The sequence below is a fragment of the Eretmochelys imbricata genome, chromosome 6 (genome assembly GCF_965152235.1).
Source record: "Eretmochelys imbricata isolate rEreImb1 chromosome 6, rEreImb1.hap1, whole genome shotgun sequence".
Lineage (NCBI taxonomy): Eukaryota > Metazoa > Chordata > Testudines > Cheloniidae > Eretmochelys > Eretmochelys imbricata.
Genome location: NC_135577.1, coordinates 99,700,044 through 99,721,692, shown reverse-complemented (window position 1 = coordinate 99,721,692; position 21,649 = coordinate 99,700,044). Strand labels below are relative to the sequence as shown.

The 21,649-nt window shown below is 42.3% G+C and overlaps 1 protein-coding gene across 1 annotated transcript in view; it reads left to right on the top strand.

Annotated features, from left to right (window-relative positions):
• PTPN21 (protein tyrosine phosphatase non-receptor type 21) overlaps positions 1 to 21,649 on the top strand; it is a 60,601-nt gene that overhangs the window by 20,227 nt on the left and 18,725 nt on the right. Inside the window, exons 5-13 of the mRNA XM_077819235.1 lie at positions 4,881 to 4,948; positions 5,471 to 5,541; positions 7,727 to 7,814; positions 8,158 to 8,246; positions 9,612 to 9,699; positions 10,499 to 10,578; positions 12,763 to 12,823; positions 13,387 to 13,471; positions 17,182 to 18,653. Coding sequence (XP_077675361.1) covers positions 4,881 to 4,948; positions 5,471 to 5,541; positions 7,727 to 7,814; positions 8,158 to 8,246; positions 9,612 to 9,699; positions 10,499 to 10,578; positions 12,763 to 12,823; positions 13,387 to 13,471; positions 17,182 to 18,653 — 2,102 coding nt within the window. The remainder of the gene's footprint in view (positions 1 to 4,880; positions 4,949 to 5,470; positions 5,542 to 7,726; positions 7,815 to 8,157; positions 8,247 to 9,611; positions 9,700 to 10,498; positions 10,579 to 12,762; positions 12,824 to 13,386; positions 13,472 to 17,181; positions 18,654 to 21,649) is intronic.

The following is a 21,649-nucleotide window of genomic DNA, read 5'->3' as shown; positions in this document are numbered from 1 at the left end:
TATTCAATTTGTGATCCACTATCCTACCCACTATCCACTATCCCAGATCCTTTTCAGCAGAACTACTACATAGGCAGTTATTCCTCATTTTGTAGTTGTGCATTTGATTTTTTTCCTTTTTGGGTGAAGTAATTTGAACTTGTCTTTATTGGATTTCATCTTATTGCTTTCAGACCAGTTCTCCAATTTGTCAAGGTCATTTTGAATTCTAATTCTGTCCTCCAAGTGCTAGCAATCCCTCCCATCTGCATATTTCTAAGTATATTCTCCACTCCATTCTCCAAGTCATTAATGAAAATATTGATTAGTATTGGACCCAGGACAGACAGCTGTGGGACCACACTAAATACATCTCCCCAGTTTGATAGCAAACCATTGGTAACTATTTTTTGAGTATGGTCTTTCAAGCAGTGTGGCACCTACTTTATAGTTGTTTAATCTAGACCACACTTCCCTAATTTGCTCATGAGAATGTCACTTCGGACTATTTTAAAAGCTTTACTAAAACCAAGATATATCACGTCTACAGCTTCCCCCTATCCATTAGGCCAGTAATCCAGTCAGAGAAGGAAATTAGGTTTGTTTGGCATGATTTGTTGTTGACAAATGCATGTTGACTGTTACTTGTAACTCTGTTATCCTCTAGGTGCTTACAATCGATTGTTGATTAATTTGTTCCAGTAAAGTATCTTTCTAGGTGTCAAAGTTAGGAGACTGGTCTATAATTCTCTGGGTGTCCTCTTTTTGTTCTCCTTTTTAAAGATGGGTACTATGTTTGCCCTTCTCCAACAATCTGGGAGCTTTCCTGGCCTCAATAAATTCTCAGAGATAATAACTAACAGTTCTGAGATTGTTTCAGCTGGTTCCTTACCAGGTCCTGCTGACTTGAATACATGTAATTTATTTAAATGTTCTTTGACCTGTGCTTTCCCTACTTTGGCTTGTGTTCCTTCCCCCTTGTTCTTAATAATTTTATTAAGATGTTGAAATAAAAAGAAAACGGTACAGAGTTTAAGCATAGAAGTTTCTGGTTATCAGGGAATAAGGAACGGTGGCATAAGGAATACATAATCTGCAATCTCCCTGATTGGAGGTAAAAGGTTAACGGGTCAAAATACAGACATTGAGATATGGGGGTATGTTGTTCGTATAATGGCTATGTTCAGGTGTGGAGTATAATGAGTGGATACGATGAAGAGGCTGGATTTACCCTCATTTGGTGAGATTTAATGTTCAGTGAGTTTGTTTCCAGTTCATATGGTCCAATGGAAAAAGTCTCTCGGTCCCTTTCTCATGGTTGATTCATGATGTCGTACCGGCTCACACCTCCTGGTACTGTCGGTGGCCGGTAATGTGTTCGATGTAGATGTCCCTGAACCATCGGATGGTGTCCGAGACCATGAGGCACCGCATGAGCCGTGCGTAGCATCGACCGATCCCACAGGTCCGCAGCACACACTCATTGCAGGGGTCCCAAGCGCCCAGGGCTCCGATGATCAGGGCATCCGTCTGCACCTCGTAGGCCTTTGCTCTCAGGGTGTCGGCCAGGGGGGCGTATTTTTCCAGCTTACGAGCTCGGGCTTCACGGAAGGCCGGGGTCTTGTTCTCAAAGGAGACAGTGATGTCGATGAGGATGATCTTTTTCTGGGCTCGTCGGTGACTACTACGTCAGGTCACAACTGGCTGTCAGTACTGGGGATGGCGCAGTTCACGGCGACCTCCCCCAGGCGTGGTGCGATGGCTTTCACTAGGCGGTTCTGGATGGCATTGTGGCACAGCTGCCAGGCTCTGGAGTGGGGCTTGCAGCTGCACAGGACGTGGGGCAGGGTCTCGTTGGAGTAGCCGCACTTCCTGCAACGCTTGTCTCGGTTCCCATGGCGGACGGCTCCATTGAGCGGGACGCAGTTGAGCTGGGCACGGTGGATGAACCGCCAGTTGGTGAAATGGGTGAAGCCATCCCCGGCGAGGAAGTGGTTGCTGACGTCCCACTTGCTGGTCAGTTCGAAGGCTTTACCCTGGTCCGGTTTACACTTCAGGGTTTCCATGTACAGTGAGTAGATAGCTGCCTTCAGGGACCTCTCCAGCCTGCCCCTGGTGTTCGGGGTGACGATGATGTTGTCGTCGGACCTGATCTGCGACACCAGGACTCCCAGCTCCTGGTGCTCCTCTCACCACTCCCAGCGGCAGCCGATGCGCTTCCCCAGGTGACGCGTGGCATTGCAAGCACGGGACCACAGTGAAGTGATGTTGCGCCCATCCCGTCCGAATTCACCATTGTGAAGTATCTTCACAACTTACCTTTTTAGTGAAGATAGAAGCAAAATACATTAAACACCTTGGTCTTCTTGATGTCTTCTGTATTTAGCCCACTTTATTTCTCCTGTTCAACAGCTGGGGCCAGATATAGAGGCAGGTTCTCTGTCCCTTTATGATCCCTTTGGGCTGCTTGGGTGACCAAAAGAGAACTAAAACCTCCCAATAGTCACTGCTGTGAATACCCCCAGCAAGTGCAGAGCATGCAGAACTGGATTCTAGGCCTCACTCCCCACATCTCCCAGCACAGGGATCATTTTAGGGTGTGGAGGGGAAGTGTCCAGTGTGTTCCAACAATCCCTATCTGATGTACAGTCTCTGTGGGACCATACCCAGTGGAGAATTGTTAGAACAGCCCTTAGTCTGTTCTAATCTACAGCAGAACTGGGACTGCCGTAGAGAATCAGGGAGCAGTGATCATCTCCCGGATAGCTACCTTCCTACCTACCTCCCATTCTTATGCACCCAGTGCAAGTTGTGTTCATTTGGAGCAACTGACAGCCAGCATCCTCAGTAAAAGAAGCCTTAAACCAGGACCAGGCCTACTTGAATCCTGGGGAGGGGAGGGGAGAGGAGAGGAGAGGAGATCCAAGGGCCAGAATACGACTGAGTGCAGGAGACAACAAATGAAAAGAGAGGAACAGGAGTGGAGTTCCTAAAGAATTAAGATCAAAAGGATTAGTGTCTGAACTGTGTCATGTGACCAGTCAGAAATGGAACACAGACTATGTAGGATATTTTAGGAGAAAAAGGACAAAGTCTCACCATCACAGAGTACCCCCCGCACTCCTGGTGTGATATGGCATTTCAGCAACTCTGTCTTGCTCTCCTCCTCGCTCTGTCATTGGTCTGGTACAATGGTGAGAACTCTGCAAATCTGACGATAACCGCATCATATCCACAGATATCTGCATCCATGGATACGGATCTTCATTTACCGTCTCTGGATTACAGATCGGATGCGGATCCAAATTTTTTTTTATAGTGCGGGGCTCTAGATTATGCAGAGGATCTCAATTAGCAGGGCTACGGTTTCAGGGGGACTGCCTGTGGGGCTGAAGCCCGGAGCCCCACGGGGTCCTGGACTCCCTGAAACCAGCTTGCAGCTCCCCAGGAGGCCATGGATGCCCGATTGAGAACCACTGCTCTAGAAGGTGCTGGTGCAGATGCAGATCCTTCTATAAGGTGGAGTGCAGATCACAGATCAGATACAATTTAATTACCAGGGATGCAGATTCAAATTTTTGTATCCATGCAGGGCTCTAACAATGGTGACTTGGCCTTTATCCACGTCTCCCTATAGTTCCACCCTTCCAGGGCCCCAAATAATGTCCAACAACATCGTGATAATCAACACAACATCTTCTGTCCTTCCTGAGCTCCTCTTCAGCTTTGCAGAGCTACCCCCTGAAAACCCTCAGCAAAACTCAGAAACCAGACACAAATACAAACTAGGGCAGGCAGAAGTTGCTCCAGGCTTCAGCTTTTAGCGCATCTTGGGTTCTCCCAGTTCTCCTCTTTCCTACAGAGCATCAACCCACAGGGCTGGCTTGCTGGAATCTTGTCCCTTTTTCAAGCCCTCCACCCCCCACCGCCCCGGCGTTAACTCCATGCTTGTAGCTTCCCCACAATTCTCCTTCTACTGAGCTTCTGTCTGACCCTTCCCACAGGGCAGGAACTTCAGATCTCCATTCTCCTGGGTCTCCTTCTCCCAGCTGAGCTCCTCAGTGAGCCTGATGCACCCTCCAGGTATAACAAGTTGGTGCTAATTAAAGCTCTGAGGCCATGTCTACACTACAAAATTAAGTAGACCTAACTTACATTGGAATACAGCTACTGCAGAAATTACATTGCTTGTGTGTGTCTACGCTTTTCCTTGTGTCGGCGGTGCATGTCTTCATAAAGAACTCTTGTGTTGATTTGTACTGTCCGGGTGGGACATTGTGGGAAGGATCCTGACAGCCAGTAACCATCAACATAAGCAACGTAGTGTCAACATAGACACTGCATTGACCTAACTACATTGACCCCTTGACTCTATGCTGCTTGTGGAAGTGGAGTTATTAAATTGGCTTAGCAGGGCAGTTACTTTGAGAGTAATCTGAATGGATCCGATGAAGTGAGCTGTAGCTCACGAAAGCTTATGCTCAAATAAATTTGTTAGTCTCTAAGGTGCCACAAGTACTCCTGTTCTTTTTCCGGATACAGACTAACACGGCTGCTACTCTGAAATTTGACAGGAATGAAATTTAAGTGTGGACACTTCTGTAATTAGGTCAATACAAGATGCCTTGTCTTGACCTAACTCTGAGGTATACACCAGGCCTCTATCTCTATTTAGCTCCTGTTTGGTCAGTATGGGGTTTATACACTCATCACAACATGATTTGCTTAACTGTTATACTTTGCAAAGTTTACTAACTATTGTACAGTGTCATCCACTACTTTTAAATAATAGAGTTCATTATTATGGAGCTATGCTGTACAGAGAGCGCATCCTTCACACTGAACTATATCCTTTCATCATCACAAGTACTTGAATCTTACCTGTTCTTTCATTTCCTTAGCTGACTTTGGAGACTACAATCAGTATGAATCTCAGGAATTTCTACAAAGATTTGCCTTGTTTCCTGTGGTAAGCACTTTCTTCAGCTGCTTTTCTGACATTATTGAAAGAAAACAAATGGTTTGGAGACCCCTTTCGAAGTGAGCAAACACTGTATTGACAAATAGCAGTGCTTATCAGAGAGATTTCAACAAACGGATACATGCTTATATAAAGGCTGAGAACCACTACTTCTCTCTCTCGTTTACTGCTCCCAAACCAATCAAAGCACAAATTATTGAGGTTCTGCAAGTACAGAGCTAATTAAAGTTTTTATCAGGTAATTGAATTACACATAATGCTTTAAATTGCACACAAGATCCCAGTTTTCCAGGACATTCCAATGTTTAAAGATGTTTGTACATTATAGTGAAGATAAATGGTGGGGGGGAAAAAACAAAGTGTGTTTTAGGTTTTTGCAGTAATCTGTTCACAGCCTACTAACCACAGGCTCACTTGGAAGTCAGGATCCTGCTGAGTGAAGGAACTAATTATTTTATCCTTTAGAATTCCTTCTACTAGCTCTTTAACTAAATTCTGCTTTATGTTAAGGGTTGGTTACAAGAGGAGAAAGTACTGGAGGAAGCAACTCAGAAAGTGGCCTTGCTGCATCAAAAATACAGGTAAGATTCCATAAATGCAGAAATTGTGGAGCAGTCACTTCAGATCTAAAGGCATGTCTAGACTACAAAGTTAAGTTGACTTAAGTTAGGTCAGCCTACAGCCATTGCAGTAATTTAAACCAGCTCTGTGTGTCCATACAGTATGCACCTTCTGTCAGTGGTGTGCATCCTCACCAGGAGCGCTTGCATCGACTCAAGTGGGGCATTGTTGAGCACTGACAGCTGGAGTTCCTACCATCCCAGGGCTGACAGCTGGAGCGCTGCTTAGGCCTCCACTAGAGTGTTGTGTCCAGTTCTGGGTGCCACATTTCAGGAAAAATTGGAGAAAGTCTGGAGAAGAGCAACAAAAATGTTTAAAGATGTAGAAAACATGACCTATGGGGGAAGATTTGAAAAAAAAAAATTGGGTTTGTTTGTTCTGGAGAAGAGAAGATTTGGGGCATGGCGCCAGACATAAGTTTTCAAGTACATAAAAGATTGTTACAAGGAGGAGGGAGAAAAATTGTTCTCATTAACCTCTGAGGATATGAAAAGACGCAATGGGCTTAAATTGCAGCAAGGGCAGTTTAGGTTGGACATTAGGAAAAACTTCCTAACTGTCAGGGTAGTTAAGCACTGGAATAAATTGCCTAGGGAGGTTGTGGAATCTCTGTCGTGTGAGATTTTTAGGAGCAGGTTAGACAAACAGCTGCCAAGGATGGTTTAGATAATACTAGTCCTGCCTTGAGTGCAGGGCACTGGTCTAGAAGACCTCTTGAGGTTCCTTCCAGTCCTATGATTCTATGGTATAGGTGATGTTGGATATTTAGGTAGTGTGATATAGAGCTTGTCACCAATATGTTGCTGGTTCAAGTCCATCCTGGCTCAGTAGTGACTGAAAGTTATCCTCGTATGATGCAATCTCACTCCAATTTCTAGAGTACAGATCTCCAAATCACTAAACCTATAGGTGCCACTAACTGGGAAGGAATAATTAGGAACAGCTACTGCTCTCCTGCCAGAGATGTTCTCTCCCAGTCAGAGTTGAGACACAGCTGGGGATGAGTAGTGTGGAGAAAATTGCATTTCTCTTGTCTGTGCTGTGATTTTCAAGCTTCTGGCAATTTGTGTGGATATTTACATCCAGGGTAAAGCCAGGACATTTGAAATAGCAAATGTACATCGTAGTAATGCTGCTTATCAGAGCAAAAATAAATACTGTGGCTTCATTGTTAGAATATTTATAAAGTCCTTTAACTTAATCTCTGGCTTTAGTGTAATGGAAATTGTGACCACAATTATTTTTGTTTAAGAACTAACAGTATGCTCAGAGCTGTACCAATCTAAAGGTAACCTCTGTTTCAAGGTGTTTTCAGTCTAAGTCACAGAGATAAGACACGGTGCACTGGGAGACCCAGAGGACGGCATCAGATGAGATTCTTTGTTTTCCTGATCTTTTTTTTTTTTTTTTTTTCCCCCTCTAGTTAGAATAATGTTGGGCTTGAGATGGAGTTTGATGTGACTCAGTGTTGTGGGTTTGTTTTAAGTAGCATGGAAGCAGCAAGTTTTTAGGAGGAATTGGAATGAGGAGAGGGGTGAGGACTGACATATCAGGATTCTGGGCTTTTTCTGTGCATAATATGCATTATAGAAAGAGGGAATGTAGATGGGAGTGGGAGAAGGAAGTGCAGGAGCTGAGGCTGATGTGACTGTCAGAGAAAAGAGGAATGAGAAGGGATATGTAATAAGAAATTAGTGTGTCTCCTTGTACTGTACAGTGCTAAGCATACTGTTTGTGCTAAATAAATAAATAAATCTGAGATGCAGGCTGGAGTGGAATTATGAAGGACCCTGAATGGAAATACTAAACTTTCAGTTTTGATATGGTGGGTGATGGGGAGCCAGGGGAGGGATTTGAAGAGGGATGTGACATGGTCTCAATAGACATAGCAGACGAATTGGCGAGAAGTGATATGGAAATCAGGGAAGCTAGAGAGGAAGAGGTTACAGGATTCCAAGTGGCAGGACCAGGACAAGTGTTTTAGTCTCTTGGACAGACCAGAAGCAGTAAGATTTCACAATAGCCTGTATATCTTTCTAAGTGCTTTTCGAGCATGCTTCAAGAGTAATACAAGTAGGAGCCCCCACACTGGTACAATTTTAGAAGCTGATCACTAGATTAAAAGTTACTGTTGTTTTTTTGTAGAGGCCTTACACCTCCTGATGCAGAAACGTTATATATGCAAGAGGTAGAGAGAATGGAAGGCTATGGTGAAGAGAGCTACCCTGCAAAGGTAAGGATGGCTTTGACACTTGACGTGACTTAATAAGTGCAACCATCTTTATATATTTCTTCCATTTTAAAGAAAAAACAAGAAAATCCAATGTATAAGAAACCTCTGGGCCCTATACCTCATCTCTTAGTCACCTGAGTTGTCTCACTGATTTCATAAGGACCACTGTATCAAGTCCTGTGTTAGTGCTGCATGATGAGGAGACGTCATGATCTCAAACTAAAGATTAAGATTTGCATTGCCTATGTAAGAACCTTTCTGTGACCTCACTGAAGTGAACAGTTTCTGCTGTAACTTTGGCTCATAAAGAGTTTTTCTTGTGATTTCTGTTTACTACTTCTAGGATAGCCAGGGAAGTGACCTATTTATTGGGGCATGTCTTGATGGTATCTTTGTGAAACATAAAAATGGCCGGCCTCCTGTTATATTTCGGTGAGTATTGTCCCGTCAGAATAATGCTGATGAGTACTTTGCAAATTAACATTTTCTGTGCAGTCCCCAGTTGCTTTCATGGCATCTTGGATGAATACAGATCTTATTCATTAGCACAGTTCCAAATATGGGCCCTGTCTTGCAGCCCTTGTGCATACGTACTGTAGTCAATGGGAGTTTTACCTATATAATTGCTGCAGGATTAGCTCATTTAGAGCTACGTTATATATGTGTGTCACCTACAGTTATGTATATTCCCCTGTGCAAATGCATGTGAATCTAAAGGCAGCATCATTTTGGCAGATACAGGCACATACAAAAAAAAAAAACGTGCACATCAATTACTTGGGGATGTGCAATCGTAAAAGTATGTTGGGGGGTGTTCTATATATGGAAATATAGAAGAGGAGAGTTGCATTACTATTCTGAAGTGATAGATCATTTGCTGTTTGCAATTAAGCTGTCACTAGTAGTGAAGCATGCAGCCTTTCTGGGCATTCTCATAGTTAAACATTTTAAAAATATTTTTCCATGCTAGGCATGGCATTGAGATCCACCTGGCCCAATTCCAATAGCCCAGATTTCACCTTTGAATGCAAGCACATGAGTCCCACTGACTTCAATAAGAGCTGTACGTGTGCATCCATGGGCGGAATTTGGCCTACCAAATAAATGTCTTGTAGCGACACATGTGGAAGGCTACTTTCAAGGATACTGGTGACTTATAGTTACCATTGTGGCCAGGTAGACATTGTTCTCAGTGGATTTTATCTGATCAGATCGAGTTTTTGACTGACTGAGGACCAAATATTGGAACGTTTCTGCAACCCCAGAGTAAGTGGGCCATGCACAGTGAATCTCTACAGGCCCCAAGTTCTGCTCATCCTCGCCTGTCTTCTCATTCATTTTAACCAGGTCTTAATAGCTCTGAGTGTTCTTGGTTACTGGACATAGCTTTTCTTTTACAATGAGTGATTAACTTTCAAGAAGTCAGGACATGCTAATGGCTAGTTTCTTGTCTTAAACTTTTTTTTTAAAATGCATTTAAGTTGAAAGACCGCAAAGTTGAGCAGGAATAGCAAAGCATTATCCATTATAAATAATACCACCCACACTTATACATCCTCCAAAGAACTACAATTATGTCCCCGTTTTCCTTTTAACAATAATTTAATGGGTGTGAAGTTAGTCTGCTTCTTTAATCACTATTGCAGAGTTTGCTACACATGACTCAGATTGGGGATGGGGGGAGTTATTGCTCAGTTAGTCCTCACCCTCCCAAAGATAGGTTTTGTTTTTCATTTATACTTTCTGTATGCTGAAAATCCAGAGTTTACTTGTCATGTCTTCTCCATATATCCTTAGGTGGCATGACATTGCCAATATGTCCCACAACAAATCCTTTTTTGCATTAGAACTGGCAAATAAAGAAGAGACCATCCAGTTCCAAACTGTAAGTGAGTGAGTTTTTATTTCTATCAGTCTAAAGCTATACAAGTAAACCACAAAATAAGATAATCCCTCAAACTATATTTGTCCAAAATGTTATTTTTTTCAACTTTGTAGATATGTGGAGGTTTTTTAGTTGCTGCTACAATTTTTAAAAAGTTTTAATTAAAAGGGTGGCACAAATATAACATTTTGAATTCTATGGCTGCTTCAGTAGTTTTTATACAAAAGTAAAAGGCATTAAGAAATCTTATCTTTTGTAAGTACACCAAAAGTGCTGAGCACTCTGGTCTAAACTAGCAAAGCATTTAAGCATGTGTTTAAATAAGACTTTGAAGTCAATGGGACTATTCACATGCTTAAAGATAAGTACATGTTTAAGTGCTTTGCTGGGTCAGGGCCAGAGTGCTCAGCGCCTTGCAGAATTGAGTCTTTAAAGCATTTGTTTATTCCCTTCTTCAATAATATAATTATTGTAATAGTCTTAAAGTGTGATATGCACAGTATATATGGTTATTCAGTGTTCTGAGTCATAAGATTGTCTTCAACAGAAGGCTGCTATTTTCAGCTTTTTTTAATCTAGTGGAGTGTTCATGCTTGAGCAGCTGGATTAGTCCTGCAAATTACATGGTTCCTAAGAAACTTTGATATAGAAGCTGCCACATCAAAATGAAGGGGGTCAAATCTTGTTCCAGTGTAAGTCAGTGGTAAAACTTTCACTGACTTCCATGGGACCAAGAGTTGGGCCTGTATATTTTAGCCTGTATATTTTGTCGTATATCTATATATATTTTGTTTGACAGGAGGACATGGAAACAGCAAAATATGTGTGGAGGATGTGTGTGGCCAGACACAAATTTTACAGACTAAATAAATGTAGCCTGTAAGTAGAATAGTTTTGGTTTTTTTTTGGGGGGGGGGGGGAGGTCTCTGTTCCCATAATGAACCTAAATGTTATATAACATGTTTAGAATATACTAAAAGTGACCTTGTTTACTCCTGATGCTTTCAACCACTTATTTATCCCCAGTGCTAAAGTTTACAATATGGAAAGGATTTATCTTAAACGGTTGCAGCCTTATAATAGAGGACAATATTTTTATAACCCTGAGTCACAGCTGAGAACATAGTCCTCTTCTTCTAATAACTGGATCTCAATGATGTAAATGCATCTACTTGGGCCATTAATGTCAGGGTGTTTGTGAAATACTGAAATCTATGGGACTCTGAATGTGCTTTTGATTGAACTTGTAATAGGACACTGAAGTTATTTTAAAGGAGTGGGGGAGTGAATGTAGTGTGCTTGGAAGATGCTGGATTGGCAGTTTTACACTATGCGGCCCTTTCGATATCCACAGACTCCTCATAGCTCAGTAAGCGCCAGAGCAGAACAAATTAAATACAAGTGAGAAGATTAAATTTAATGGGCCAGTCTCCGCACTGCAAATCAAGGGCCTGATTCTGATTTTTTTTTTTTTTAATCTTTTTTACTTCAGTCAAGTTACTCTTGATTCTCATTAGTATGAGACAGAGAATCGGGTCCAGTGAGTCTGAATAAGCATGGTTTCCATTTAATTCAATTTATTTTACATAGTCCAGCAATAAATGACTTATTGAGCTCTGATTCAGAGCCTACTGAAGTTGAAGGAAAGACTGAGAGAAATATCCATATCAGAAAAATCACCACAACAAGCACTAATATTAATTACACCCTTGTTGACACTCTCAGAAATAGTTGAAGGATTGACTTGGAATAGAGACCAGACTGGCCTCTCCTCCCTCATGGTGGTTGCCTTCTGGTCAGGGATGAAGCATATTGGTGGAGGTAGTGTACATGTCAGAAGCATGTGTAGCTGCTGTCTGAACTGTATCTGTTTTCTGGTTACATTATGAACTTCAGTCTCTGGGCTGTCAATTCTGCACCCTTTACAATAGCTCACTTTAAAAAAAAAAAAAAAAAAGAGAGAGAAAAAAAAATGCCCACGATCAGTAGTTCTTAACCTTTCCTTACTGGGATCCCCATGTCAATGAGTTGAGAAATCCTCCTGTTTAACAAAAGGGAGGGGCAAGGTAGTGCTGACACCCAGGCTAAGAACCTCTGTCCCAGACTCATCTAAGTTCAGTTAAAATGTCCTCTCTGCTAGTAACAAGTGCCTTTCTTTTCCATGTGCTAGTTGATTGTCTCCATTTTGTCTGCACGTACCTTGTCTTTAGAGACTCCCCAGACTCTCCACCTGTGGAAGGCTCTCAGAAACCTTTCCTCATTCTTTCCTTTCCACGCTTACCAATTCTTTCTCGTCCTTCTCTTCCCAAAGGGTGAGCTGGAGAATAATCTTTCTTTCTTTCTGAAATTTTGCATGTCCTGTATTTGTATTGCTCTGGTGTCTTTTGGGTCCTTGTACTGCACGCTGACAGGTACAGAAACAGTATAGGGTGGGGAAAATGGGCATTGCTGAACAGTCCAACATGCAGTGATTTGGCAAACTACAAAACATTGTTTATGATAGCTACAGTGTTTGCCATATCTAAAATTTGGATTGGTTAGGGACTCAGAATGAGCATTCGGCTGTTGTTTATTTCAATAGCCTAGTAAGTATTGAGGACCCTTTATAGACTATTATAAAGACAGACATCCAGGCCAGGGAGCCTACAGGTTACCAGGGGTTGAAATTTGGTGTGAGAGCATGAAAATCCCACCTTTCTCCCTGCCCACTGCATATGTGAAATTCAGGTCCTCCTCCATTTCACTCACTTCTGGGGAAGCCTGGTGTGCCAGAGCAATCTGAATTCTTCCCCTGCTAGGGTGCTGTACATGGGGAAAGGAGGCAGTGAGATAAACAAGGTGTTTGTCTTTCTCCCTCTCCATCCTATTTTTGTGTTTCTTCTCATTCTAGCAACAGCAGTGATTTGTGCATATGCTGTACAAAGCTCTTCCCTCTGGGACTGGCGGGAGGACTGTGCAACATAGGGCCTGTGAAGTGTTAAGTGCCCTGAAATGTGGTGGTGAGCACTTTACAGGATTGGGCCTAAGTTGACAGTGTTGCTCATCATATGACTTGCTTTGTAGACAAACCCAGGCTGTTACAGTGAATCCAGTTAGAAGGAGGTCCTCTTCCAGGATGTCTCTGGTAAGGTTTTCAAATAGCTTTACATTTGAGCCACTTCTTGTTTCTTGCTAACTAGAATGAGGATTCCGCATGAGGGGAGAAATGGTGGTGACTACATTAATAGTCAGTAAGACTGGAGAAGAATACTTTTCTTAGGAATATGTCTGACTTCTAAGATTTGAATTTTTACAGTTTTCCATTTGACTTAATATTTTTTCATTTAGTGAAATAAGCTGAAATGATGAAAAATAAGGTGGGACCAATAAATTAAGAAACTTATTAGTTCGTCAGAAAACCAGGATGTAACTTCTTAATAACTGATCTAAAAATATTTTTTGTTTTTAGGTATTTTAGATGCATCTCTTTTCAATTTAAGATTTCCCCTACATCTAGAGAAAATCCTAGACGTCTGTTTGTAGGCACGACATTGGTTGGCTTTTACTCTTCGCTAGCCCTGAAAACTGATACTTTGTGTTACACACTGACTGAATTTGCTTTTAGAATAGCCCCTTGTATTAAAGATCTTCAAGACTCTTTAATAGTCATGTAGTATTTAACTACTTTTAAAATATCTTCTTTCTTAGCCCAAGCCACAGCCTTACATGATGCAACCACCACCTCCTCTACATTACAATGGACACTACACGGAACCATACACATCATCCCAAGGTAAATTATGATGTGTCACTCTCAATGTTTAACTCTCAAGTAAATTCTAAATACAGTGGGAACCAGTAAGCACTCAGACCACTTGATATCACATTTTACCACATTACATTTCAACTCACTTTAAGGCCCCATGGCGCTGCTAGAGCTGTGTAAAGAGGCCAAAGTGTAAATGTGAGTCAGGCCCACACTATTTCTCTTGCTGCAGTACTTGTTTCTATTCTAAGTACAGAATGATATAGGGGTGCGGCAGGGAGCTAGGATAGCAAATACTGAGTTACTGACCATGCACATTGTAATTACAGACCACAATCCCTCTTGAATGACCTTAAATTGGCTATGGTTTCTATGGCTATATCTCTCTCTATATATAGATATATATACACACCCCTCAGAAGGTAAGCTAATGAGCAGGCCTCAGGAGCGCCTTCATATCCCTCTAGATCTTAAGAATATTCAAGCTTCATAAATTATCCATGGACTTTGTACCCTCTCTCCCCGACTGCTCCAAGGACCCAGCCCCGCCCCTGGACAGCAATAGAGAGAGTAGGATTTCTAAGGACCATATGGGATAGGTACTCCAGGAAGAGAGGGACCTCTTGTCTGTAGCAGTAGGTATAGAAATCTTTGGGATAGGCTGGGGGTGCAAACTTTGAGAGAGCCCAGGGGATTGTAGCTGGTTTGTTACGGAATTTTTAAACACTGGTTTTCTAAAAGTAAAATCGTTAAATTATTCAGAACTCTCAAGTGGTGCACATAACTAGTCTATGTAATATGCAGTGGATTTACTAGTACCCTCATTTTCCTTCTCCCTTATTCTTACCCTCATTTTGTGTTTAATTAGACGAAGTTCTCTGAAGCAAGGACTGTGTTTAATAATCCACTGCATTCAGGCCTTTGAGTGCTATGGTGTACAAATATTAATAATATTGGTAATACGGAGTCGCTGACAGTTTTGGGAACGAATATCCGTAATCTCCAAAGCAGAACGGAGTTGAATTGTTTCCAATACCACAGTAGGGGTTCAGTAAAGAATACCAGATTTGTAGTAAAACCCTGCTATTGAATGCTTATTCTCATGAACGAAGAATCAAAAGCAATTGTCAGCAAAGATGCACAGCAGGGTTTGTTTGCGCTACACGCACAAAAAGCGCCCGAAGCAGTGTTTTGCATTTTGGCATCCGAGCAAAAGCTCCATTGCTTTATAAATATTAAACATAAAACCATTGATAATTTACTTTCATATGTATAGTGAAATCTGTAATAAGGACCAACTGTAGTAAGCCGTAACATCCTACCATATTTTAAAATCATTCTCCAAAGTCTCCAGAAAACTTTGGTTTGACTAAGATCTACCTTTGCTGGTTACTGGGATGGTCACGTAAGGCAGATTTCTTACTGTCGACGCAGAGCTAGTATGTGTGTGCCTCTCTGAGCTGGAGGGGTGATTCCCAGCTCAGAGAGATGTACAGACGCTAGCTCTGCTTGAAAAGTAGCAATGCAGCTGTGTGGCTCAGGCTAGCCACTTGAGAACAACTATATCCGAGGTCCTAGGAATGTACTTGGGGCAGCTAACCTGAGCAACCGCCCATGCTGTCCCCACCATGCTGTATTTTTAGCATGCTATATCGACCAGCGCTAGCACATGTATGTCTTTCTGAACTCGAAATCGCATCTCCCAGCTGATTATAGACACATCATTAGTATTGATTATTCATTTATATAGTGGGCCTGATTCTTCTGTCACTAAGACCCTGTCAACATAGGCAAGTTGAACTGGTTTAACTTACTGTTTGTTGTTGTTTTTTTTTTAACTGATATAGTTGAACCAATACAAACTCCCATGTGGACACTCTTTTTATTTCAGTTTGAGTTTATTTTGGTTTAATTTAAACCTATTCCCAGTCAAATTAAGCTAAACTGAAAAAAGCCACTCTTTGGAATAAGTGTCTCTACACAGGAATTTGCACTCGTTTAACTAGATCAATCTGAATTCACATCTTAGGTTATTCTAGTGCAACTTTCCCATGTAGGGCATGGCTACACTTGCAGATGTAGAGTGCTTTGAGTTAAACCAGCCTTTGTAGAGAGCAGTAGGGAAAGCGCTGCAATCTGTCCACACTGACAGCTACAAGCACACTGGCGTGGCCACATTAGCAGCTCTTGCAACGGCCACAGAGAGCAGTGCATTGTGGTAGCTATCCCAGCATTCAAGTGGCTGCAGTGTGCTTTTCAAATGTGGGGGGGGGGGGTGTGAGGTGGAGTGTGTTGTGTGTATGTGGGGGGAGAGAGAGTGGGTTTTGGGGGCCTGGGAGCATCTCAGCATGCTGTCTTGTAAGTTCAGATAGGAGCAGACCCCCGCCTCTCTTTCTCACTCTCACACAACATTCCACAGTAATGGTTGCTTTTTCTTGGAGCAGATAAGCAGCTGGCTGTCAGAAACAGAGCTTTCAAAGGCCATATCCGCATTCCTACAGCGAGTTCAAAACAATGAGAAGAGTGGCCACTTGATTTAAGGGGATTATGGGACGTTTCCGGAGGCTGATCAGAGCGCAGTAATGCAACACCTCGTTCACACTGACACCTGGGCGTTTCAGCTAAGGCACAACAAGTGTTAATCTTCTCGCCGAGGTGGAGTACCAGGAGCGCTCTAGCCATGGAGTCAAAGCGCTCTACGTGCCTTGCCAGTGTGGACGGGTAGTACCTAGGGCGCCCGGGGCTGCTTTAATGCACTCTAACTCGCAAGTGTAGCCAAGCCCGTAGACAAGACCTTGCACTGGCGTATCTCAAGAGTAATGCTGTATAAATTGCTGGCCTAGAACAGGTAAATAAGCTATAAAGAAATAAGATCAGAAGCGGGACCAAAACTTTTTCTATTTTACCCTTTTCCTCCATCGCTTGCACTCTGCCTAATTCTCAGTAGTTGCAGTCACTGCAGAGTTTTGAGTGGCTTGGTGGATGAGGGAAAGTCCCCTCTGCAGCCACTGTTAATTAATCCAGTTAGATGACTAGCATGGCTGCCCGTACAGGTATGGTGCACCTCTTGCCCCAGAGCTCACGTGCCATAACTCTGTACTGTGCATTGTCTCCCCTGGCCTAGAGAGCTGAAATCCTGTGGTTGCTCCTGAGCCTGTTACTGCTTCGTTGGTGGGATTTTTCTAGATTCCTGCTTTTGAATGGTTCTTGTGAGCGAGGCTGACACATTTTATTGATCAACCTTGCCTGAATTCTGACTCTGGCTGTTACATCACAACCCCACTTGGTCAAAGCAAAACAAGTTCTGAATGACTTCAAGATAAAAGGCAAATTTACAACTCTCATGTTTCACTGCTGAGTCTTGATGCAACACTCATTAATGTCATGGTGTCTGAAAACAAATCACATCAGAATTAAATCAGTCTCCAGGTAAAGGACTATATTACAGGATCCATTCTGCATGTCAGAAAATTGACCAGGTAGCAAGAGGTAAAACAGAAATACTATCCCGAGGTAGCAATTGTGTATTTGGGAGCAGTGTTGGGAGCCTTGCAGCACTAAAAATGCAATCCTTGGAAGTAAAATGTTGCCTGGCAGCAATATATTGTTAAAGCCAAGATATGGAGGGGAAGGGCTGAGGTTTTGATAATTAATCATTGATTAAACATGACTAGTACAGAAATTTCACTCTTTTAATGTTTGGACATAATGGTTGTTAAACACCTTTATTTTTTCAGATAACCTTTTTGTGAGCAAGCAGAATGGATACTACTACCACTCTCAGACTAGCTTGGATAGAACTCCACATGACTACAATGGCAGAATCCGCAATGGGAGTGTCTATAGTGCACACAGCACAAACTCTTTGAATAACCCACAGCACTACTTGCAGCCATCTCCCATGTCCTCTAACCCAAGCATTACTGGAAGCGATGTCCTGAGACCTGATCATGTTCCGTCGCATCGACATAGTGCGCTAATACCACCTTCTTATCGGCCTACACCAGATTATGAAACTGTGATGAGACAGCTTAACAGAGGAATGATACACACAGACAGGCAGAGTCATTCTATGAGAAATCTTAACATCAGCAATTCATATGCCTACAGTAGGCCTGATGCTCTGGTCTACAGCCAACCTGAAATCCGAGAACATGCTCATTTCACCTCCCCCCAATCTAATCACTATCCTTTCAACCTGAGTTACAGTTTTCATAGCCAGTCTCCCTACCCATACCCTGCTGAACGGCGTCCAGTTGTTGGTGCAGTCAGTGTCCCTGAGCTAACAAATGTGCAGCTTCAGGCTCAGGAGTATCCAGCCCCAAACATCATGAAGACCCAGGTCTATCGACCTCCTCCCCCTTACCCATACCCAAGACCTGCAAACAGTACCCCAGACCTTTCCCGACACCTTTACATTAGCAGCAGCAATCCAGATCTCATCACGCGGCGAGTCCACCATTCTGTTCAGACGTTTCAGGAAGACAGCCTGCCTGTTGCACATTCCCTTCAGGAAGTGAGTGAGCCCTTAACATCAGCACGACATGCTCAGCTCCAGAAAAGGAACAGTATTGAAATAGCTGGACTTGCCCACAACTTTGAATGCATAAGAATTAAAGAGAGGACCATGTCAGCCTCTGCTGCAGATGTGGCCCTTCCAAGGGTCATGTCGGCAGGGTCACAGCCCAGCATTTTCATGGAGAGAACAAAGCAAGAAGAAAATAAGGAGCAAGAAGAAAGTTTGAACTGTGATCATAAGAAGTCTCTTTCAGATGCCACTATGCTGATTCACAGCAGCGAGGAGGAAGAAGAAGAATTTGAAGAAGAAAACAAAGCTAGTACAACTCTGACTCCTCTCACTGATGATCAAACCCAGCTTTCTGCTATTATGGGTGGTTATCCTAATGAATCCTTACTAAGTTACCCCTACAGTTCTGTTGCTTCACCTCCTGGCCCTTTGCATATCCTTGAGCCTAAGTTACATATTTCGGAGACGGAAAAGAGGATAAAAGATGTGAGCCCAGTACACTTAATGGCTGAAACCCAGGTGCAGAGAAGAGGTGAAGGATTGCTGACTCCATCCATGTCAGAATCTGACCTTACGACTTCAGGAAGGTACAGAGTGAGAAGGGATTCTCTAAAGAAGAGACCTGTCTCTGACCTTCTGTCAGGGAAGAAAAATATAGTGGAAGGTCTTCCCCCTTTAGGTGTAAGTGGATATTATTTCTCTCTCTTCTCTTGGTTCATGATGATAGATCTGATCCCATTTGTTGGTGTTTTTAAAAAAGCTTTTTCAATATCTTTGAGGCATAACAATTAAATGCAGTAACCTTCCTCTCCATTGTCCGCCCCCCCCCCTCGCTGTTTCCTGCTTTCTCTCCTTATTTGTCTGTCCTTTCTCTCCCCTATTTTGTCTTTCCATCCCCCTCAGTCTGTTCAGCTAGTCTTCCTGCCCCCACCCTCTATTCAGTCTGTAGCTACGGGGGACTGGCTCTGAGACCTCATATAACTCATATATATAATATAACCCACGGGGGCTCCAGGGTTCCTAGAGCCCCTCCCCCCCCCATTCACCAGGCACCTGAAGCAGGAGCAGCTACATCCATTCCCCTGGCAGTTTTGTGATGACGTTAGACCCATTCCCGTAATTTGAGCATTGGACTTAACTGAGTGTTCACTTGTGTGTTCTAACACACTTTCCACTCCCTCTCCTCCTAATGTGATGTTACTAAGCACCTCCCTCCTTTGTATTCACTCCTTGGTTTTTCCCTTTTTTTAGGCACTCCCTCCCTTTCTGTCTTACCTTTTAACCATTCTTTCATCCTTAAAAACTCAGTCCTTCCTTGCCATTCCCCTCCCTCCCACTTCTACCTCGCCAAGCCATAAAAAATTAATGAAAGAAAGGAACACAAACTGACACTCCCACCCACAAAACCTCCTCCAAGATGTGTGCAGAACCACACAATGTATTTCGTGATCTTCTACATCGACCCCTCTTTGTTTTTAGTCTGTTTAGTTTGCAAGTTCTTAGGGCAGGGACTATAACTCCATGTGTTTGTACAGTGTCTAGCTCATTGTGGGTGCTACTGTAATAAAAACAAAATTTTTTCTTCGTTTTAGCCACTGTCTATCCCCCCCCCCCCCCCGCGTTTTCCCTACTTTTAGTTTGCTTTTATTTTTTTAATTGATTGTGCTACATTAACTTCTTTCCCAGGGTCACTATCAGCAGCTGCAAGTAGCTCTTTACACAGGGAAAAGCAGCAATGAGAAACTGACTGGCATACTAGTTTTACTGCTTAACAGCTGCTACAGCTGACCCTGCAGAAACTAAATACTGTAGGATTAGTCTATTTTATCTTCGACACGTATATAGCCCTCATCATTGTCCCTCCAAATCAAGCTTTCTAGCATGGAACTGGATGCAGAAAGACCTAGTAGAATTGCACAATCCTAGTCAATTTCCTTTAAGAACTTTATAATTGTATATAATTTCTTTGTCTCTTCTCTCTCTCTTCCCCCCCCCCCCCTTGTTACACTAACATCAAGTCAAACTAATTAGGTTCTTCTGTTGATAGGCTTATATTCATAGGCAGCTTTAAACTCTCACCTTGTGTCATAGGCCCAGATCCTCAAAGGTTTTTAGACACCTAACTCCTAATTATTGCAATGTGACCTTTAAATATCTTTGAGGTTTTGGGTCTTGCTCTTTACATGTTTGAGAGTAGCAGCCATGTTAGTCTGTATCCGCAAAAAGAAAAGGAGTACTTGTGGCACCTTAGAGATTAACAAATTTATTTGAGCATAAGCTTTCGTGAGCTTGAGCTGTAGCTCATGAAAACTTATGCTCAAATAAATTTGTTGGTCTCTAAGGTGCCCCAAATACTCCTTTTCTTTTTGCTCTTTACATGGTATATGTTTTTGAGACATTTGAGAAGCTACCCTGCTTTTTCCTTCTACTGTGTTTGTAATTAGTTTGCTTTTGCTGAGAGAGACTCTCACTTTAGTTTTAAATTAAGATGTCCTTTACTCATTGGAAATGTTCAATAGAATACTGTCTTATTCAGCAAGTAACTTTGTTTAGTTATTGTAAAATATAGCTAGAACAAGGTGGGTAAGGAAATATATTTTATTGGGGTGACTTCTGTGGAGGTCGAAAGCTTGTCTTTCACCAACAGAAGTTGGTCCAGTAAAAGACAGTACCTCATCCACTTCATGTCTCTCTCATCCTGAGACCAACATTGCTACAACAACCCTGCAAATAATATAGATAGAACCTAATTCCTTTCAAGACTTAATACTGACATTTATATCCTGATAAGACTGGTAGAGGCATTATTTCCATGACGTCTTTTGCTCCCATTGTGGTCCTTCATTATTGGGTTTCCATTCATTCATTCTTGCACAGAGTCCCATTCTCTTAGCTTTGGCAATTAGCAGTGTTTCTGTTTCTGTTACTGCCTTTTAGCTCTTGGATGTAATGATTTTTCACTCACACACCACATGTGCCCATGTTCTGTTTCAGTTTTTTTCACTGTGAGATATTCTTTAGGTCTATTATTTTTGTTAGAAGCCAAATTTATAAACTATAGGATTGAGACATTTGCTTTCTCTAGTAAATAAGTGTTTAAAAGATTATGGTGGAATGGTTCTTAACACAAAAATCCCCCTGAATTTGTACTAATATTTTCCTCTAACAGTAAGCGAATACTGCAAAATTAAAGATTCAGGCCCTGATTTTTCCAAAGGCCCTTAACTCTGCCTCTAAGACTTGACCACATTTTTGCATCTGAAATTTGTTGTAGGCTTTTTTTTAACTGGTTTGACATTTAAGAACCCGCTCTCCTTCCTCCCTCCCCCCCCCGCAGTCTAATGCTTGTGCATCTAAATGCTATAAAATGCACCCATAAAATTGTGCGCTCTGGGGCCACTTCTGAAAACTGGGCCTATAAACTATATAGTCTGATGCACATAATCATTTTGATGTGTGTGATATACCATTGTTGTATTTTTTTCTGTCTTATTCATACCGTTAGAGATTTTAATTCTATTGAGGACTGTAAACTGCCCAAAATTGCCCGTCACACTGTGACCTAGCCTTGGAGAGAACAATATTTGTCATTCTTGTGGCGTTCCAGAAACTTGTATCTGGAATGAAGTCAGACTGGTGTCCCGTCCTAGGAAAGAATGTGGCTTTACCACTGCAAT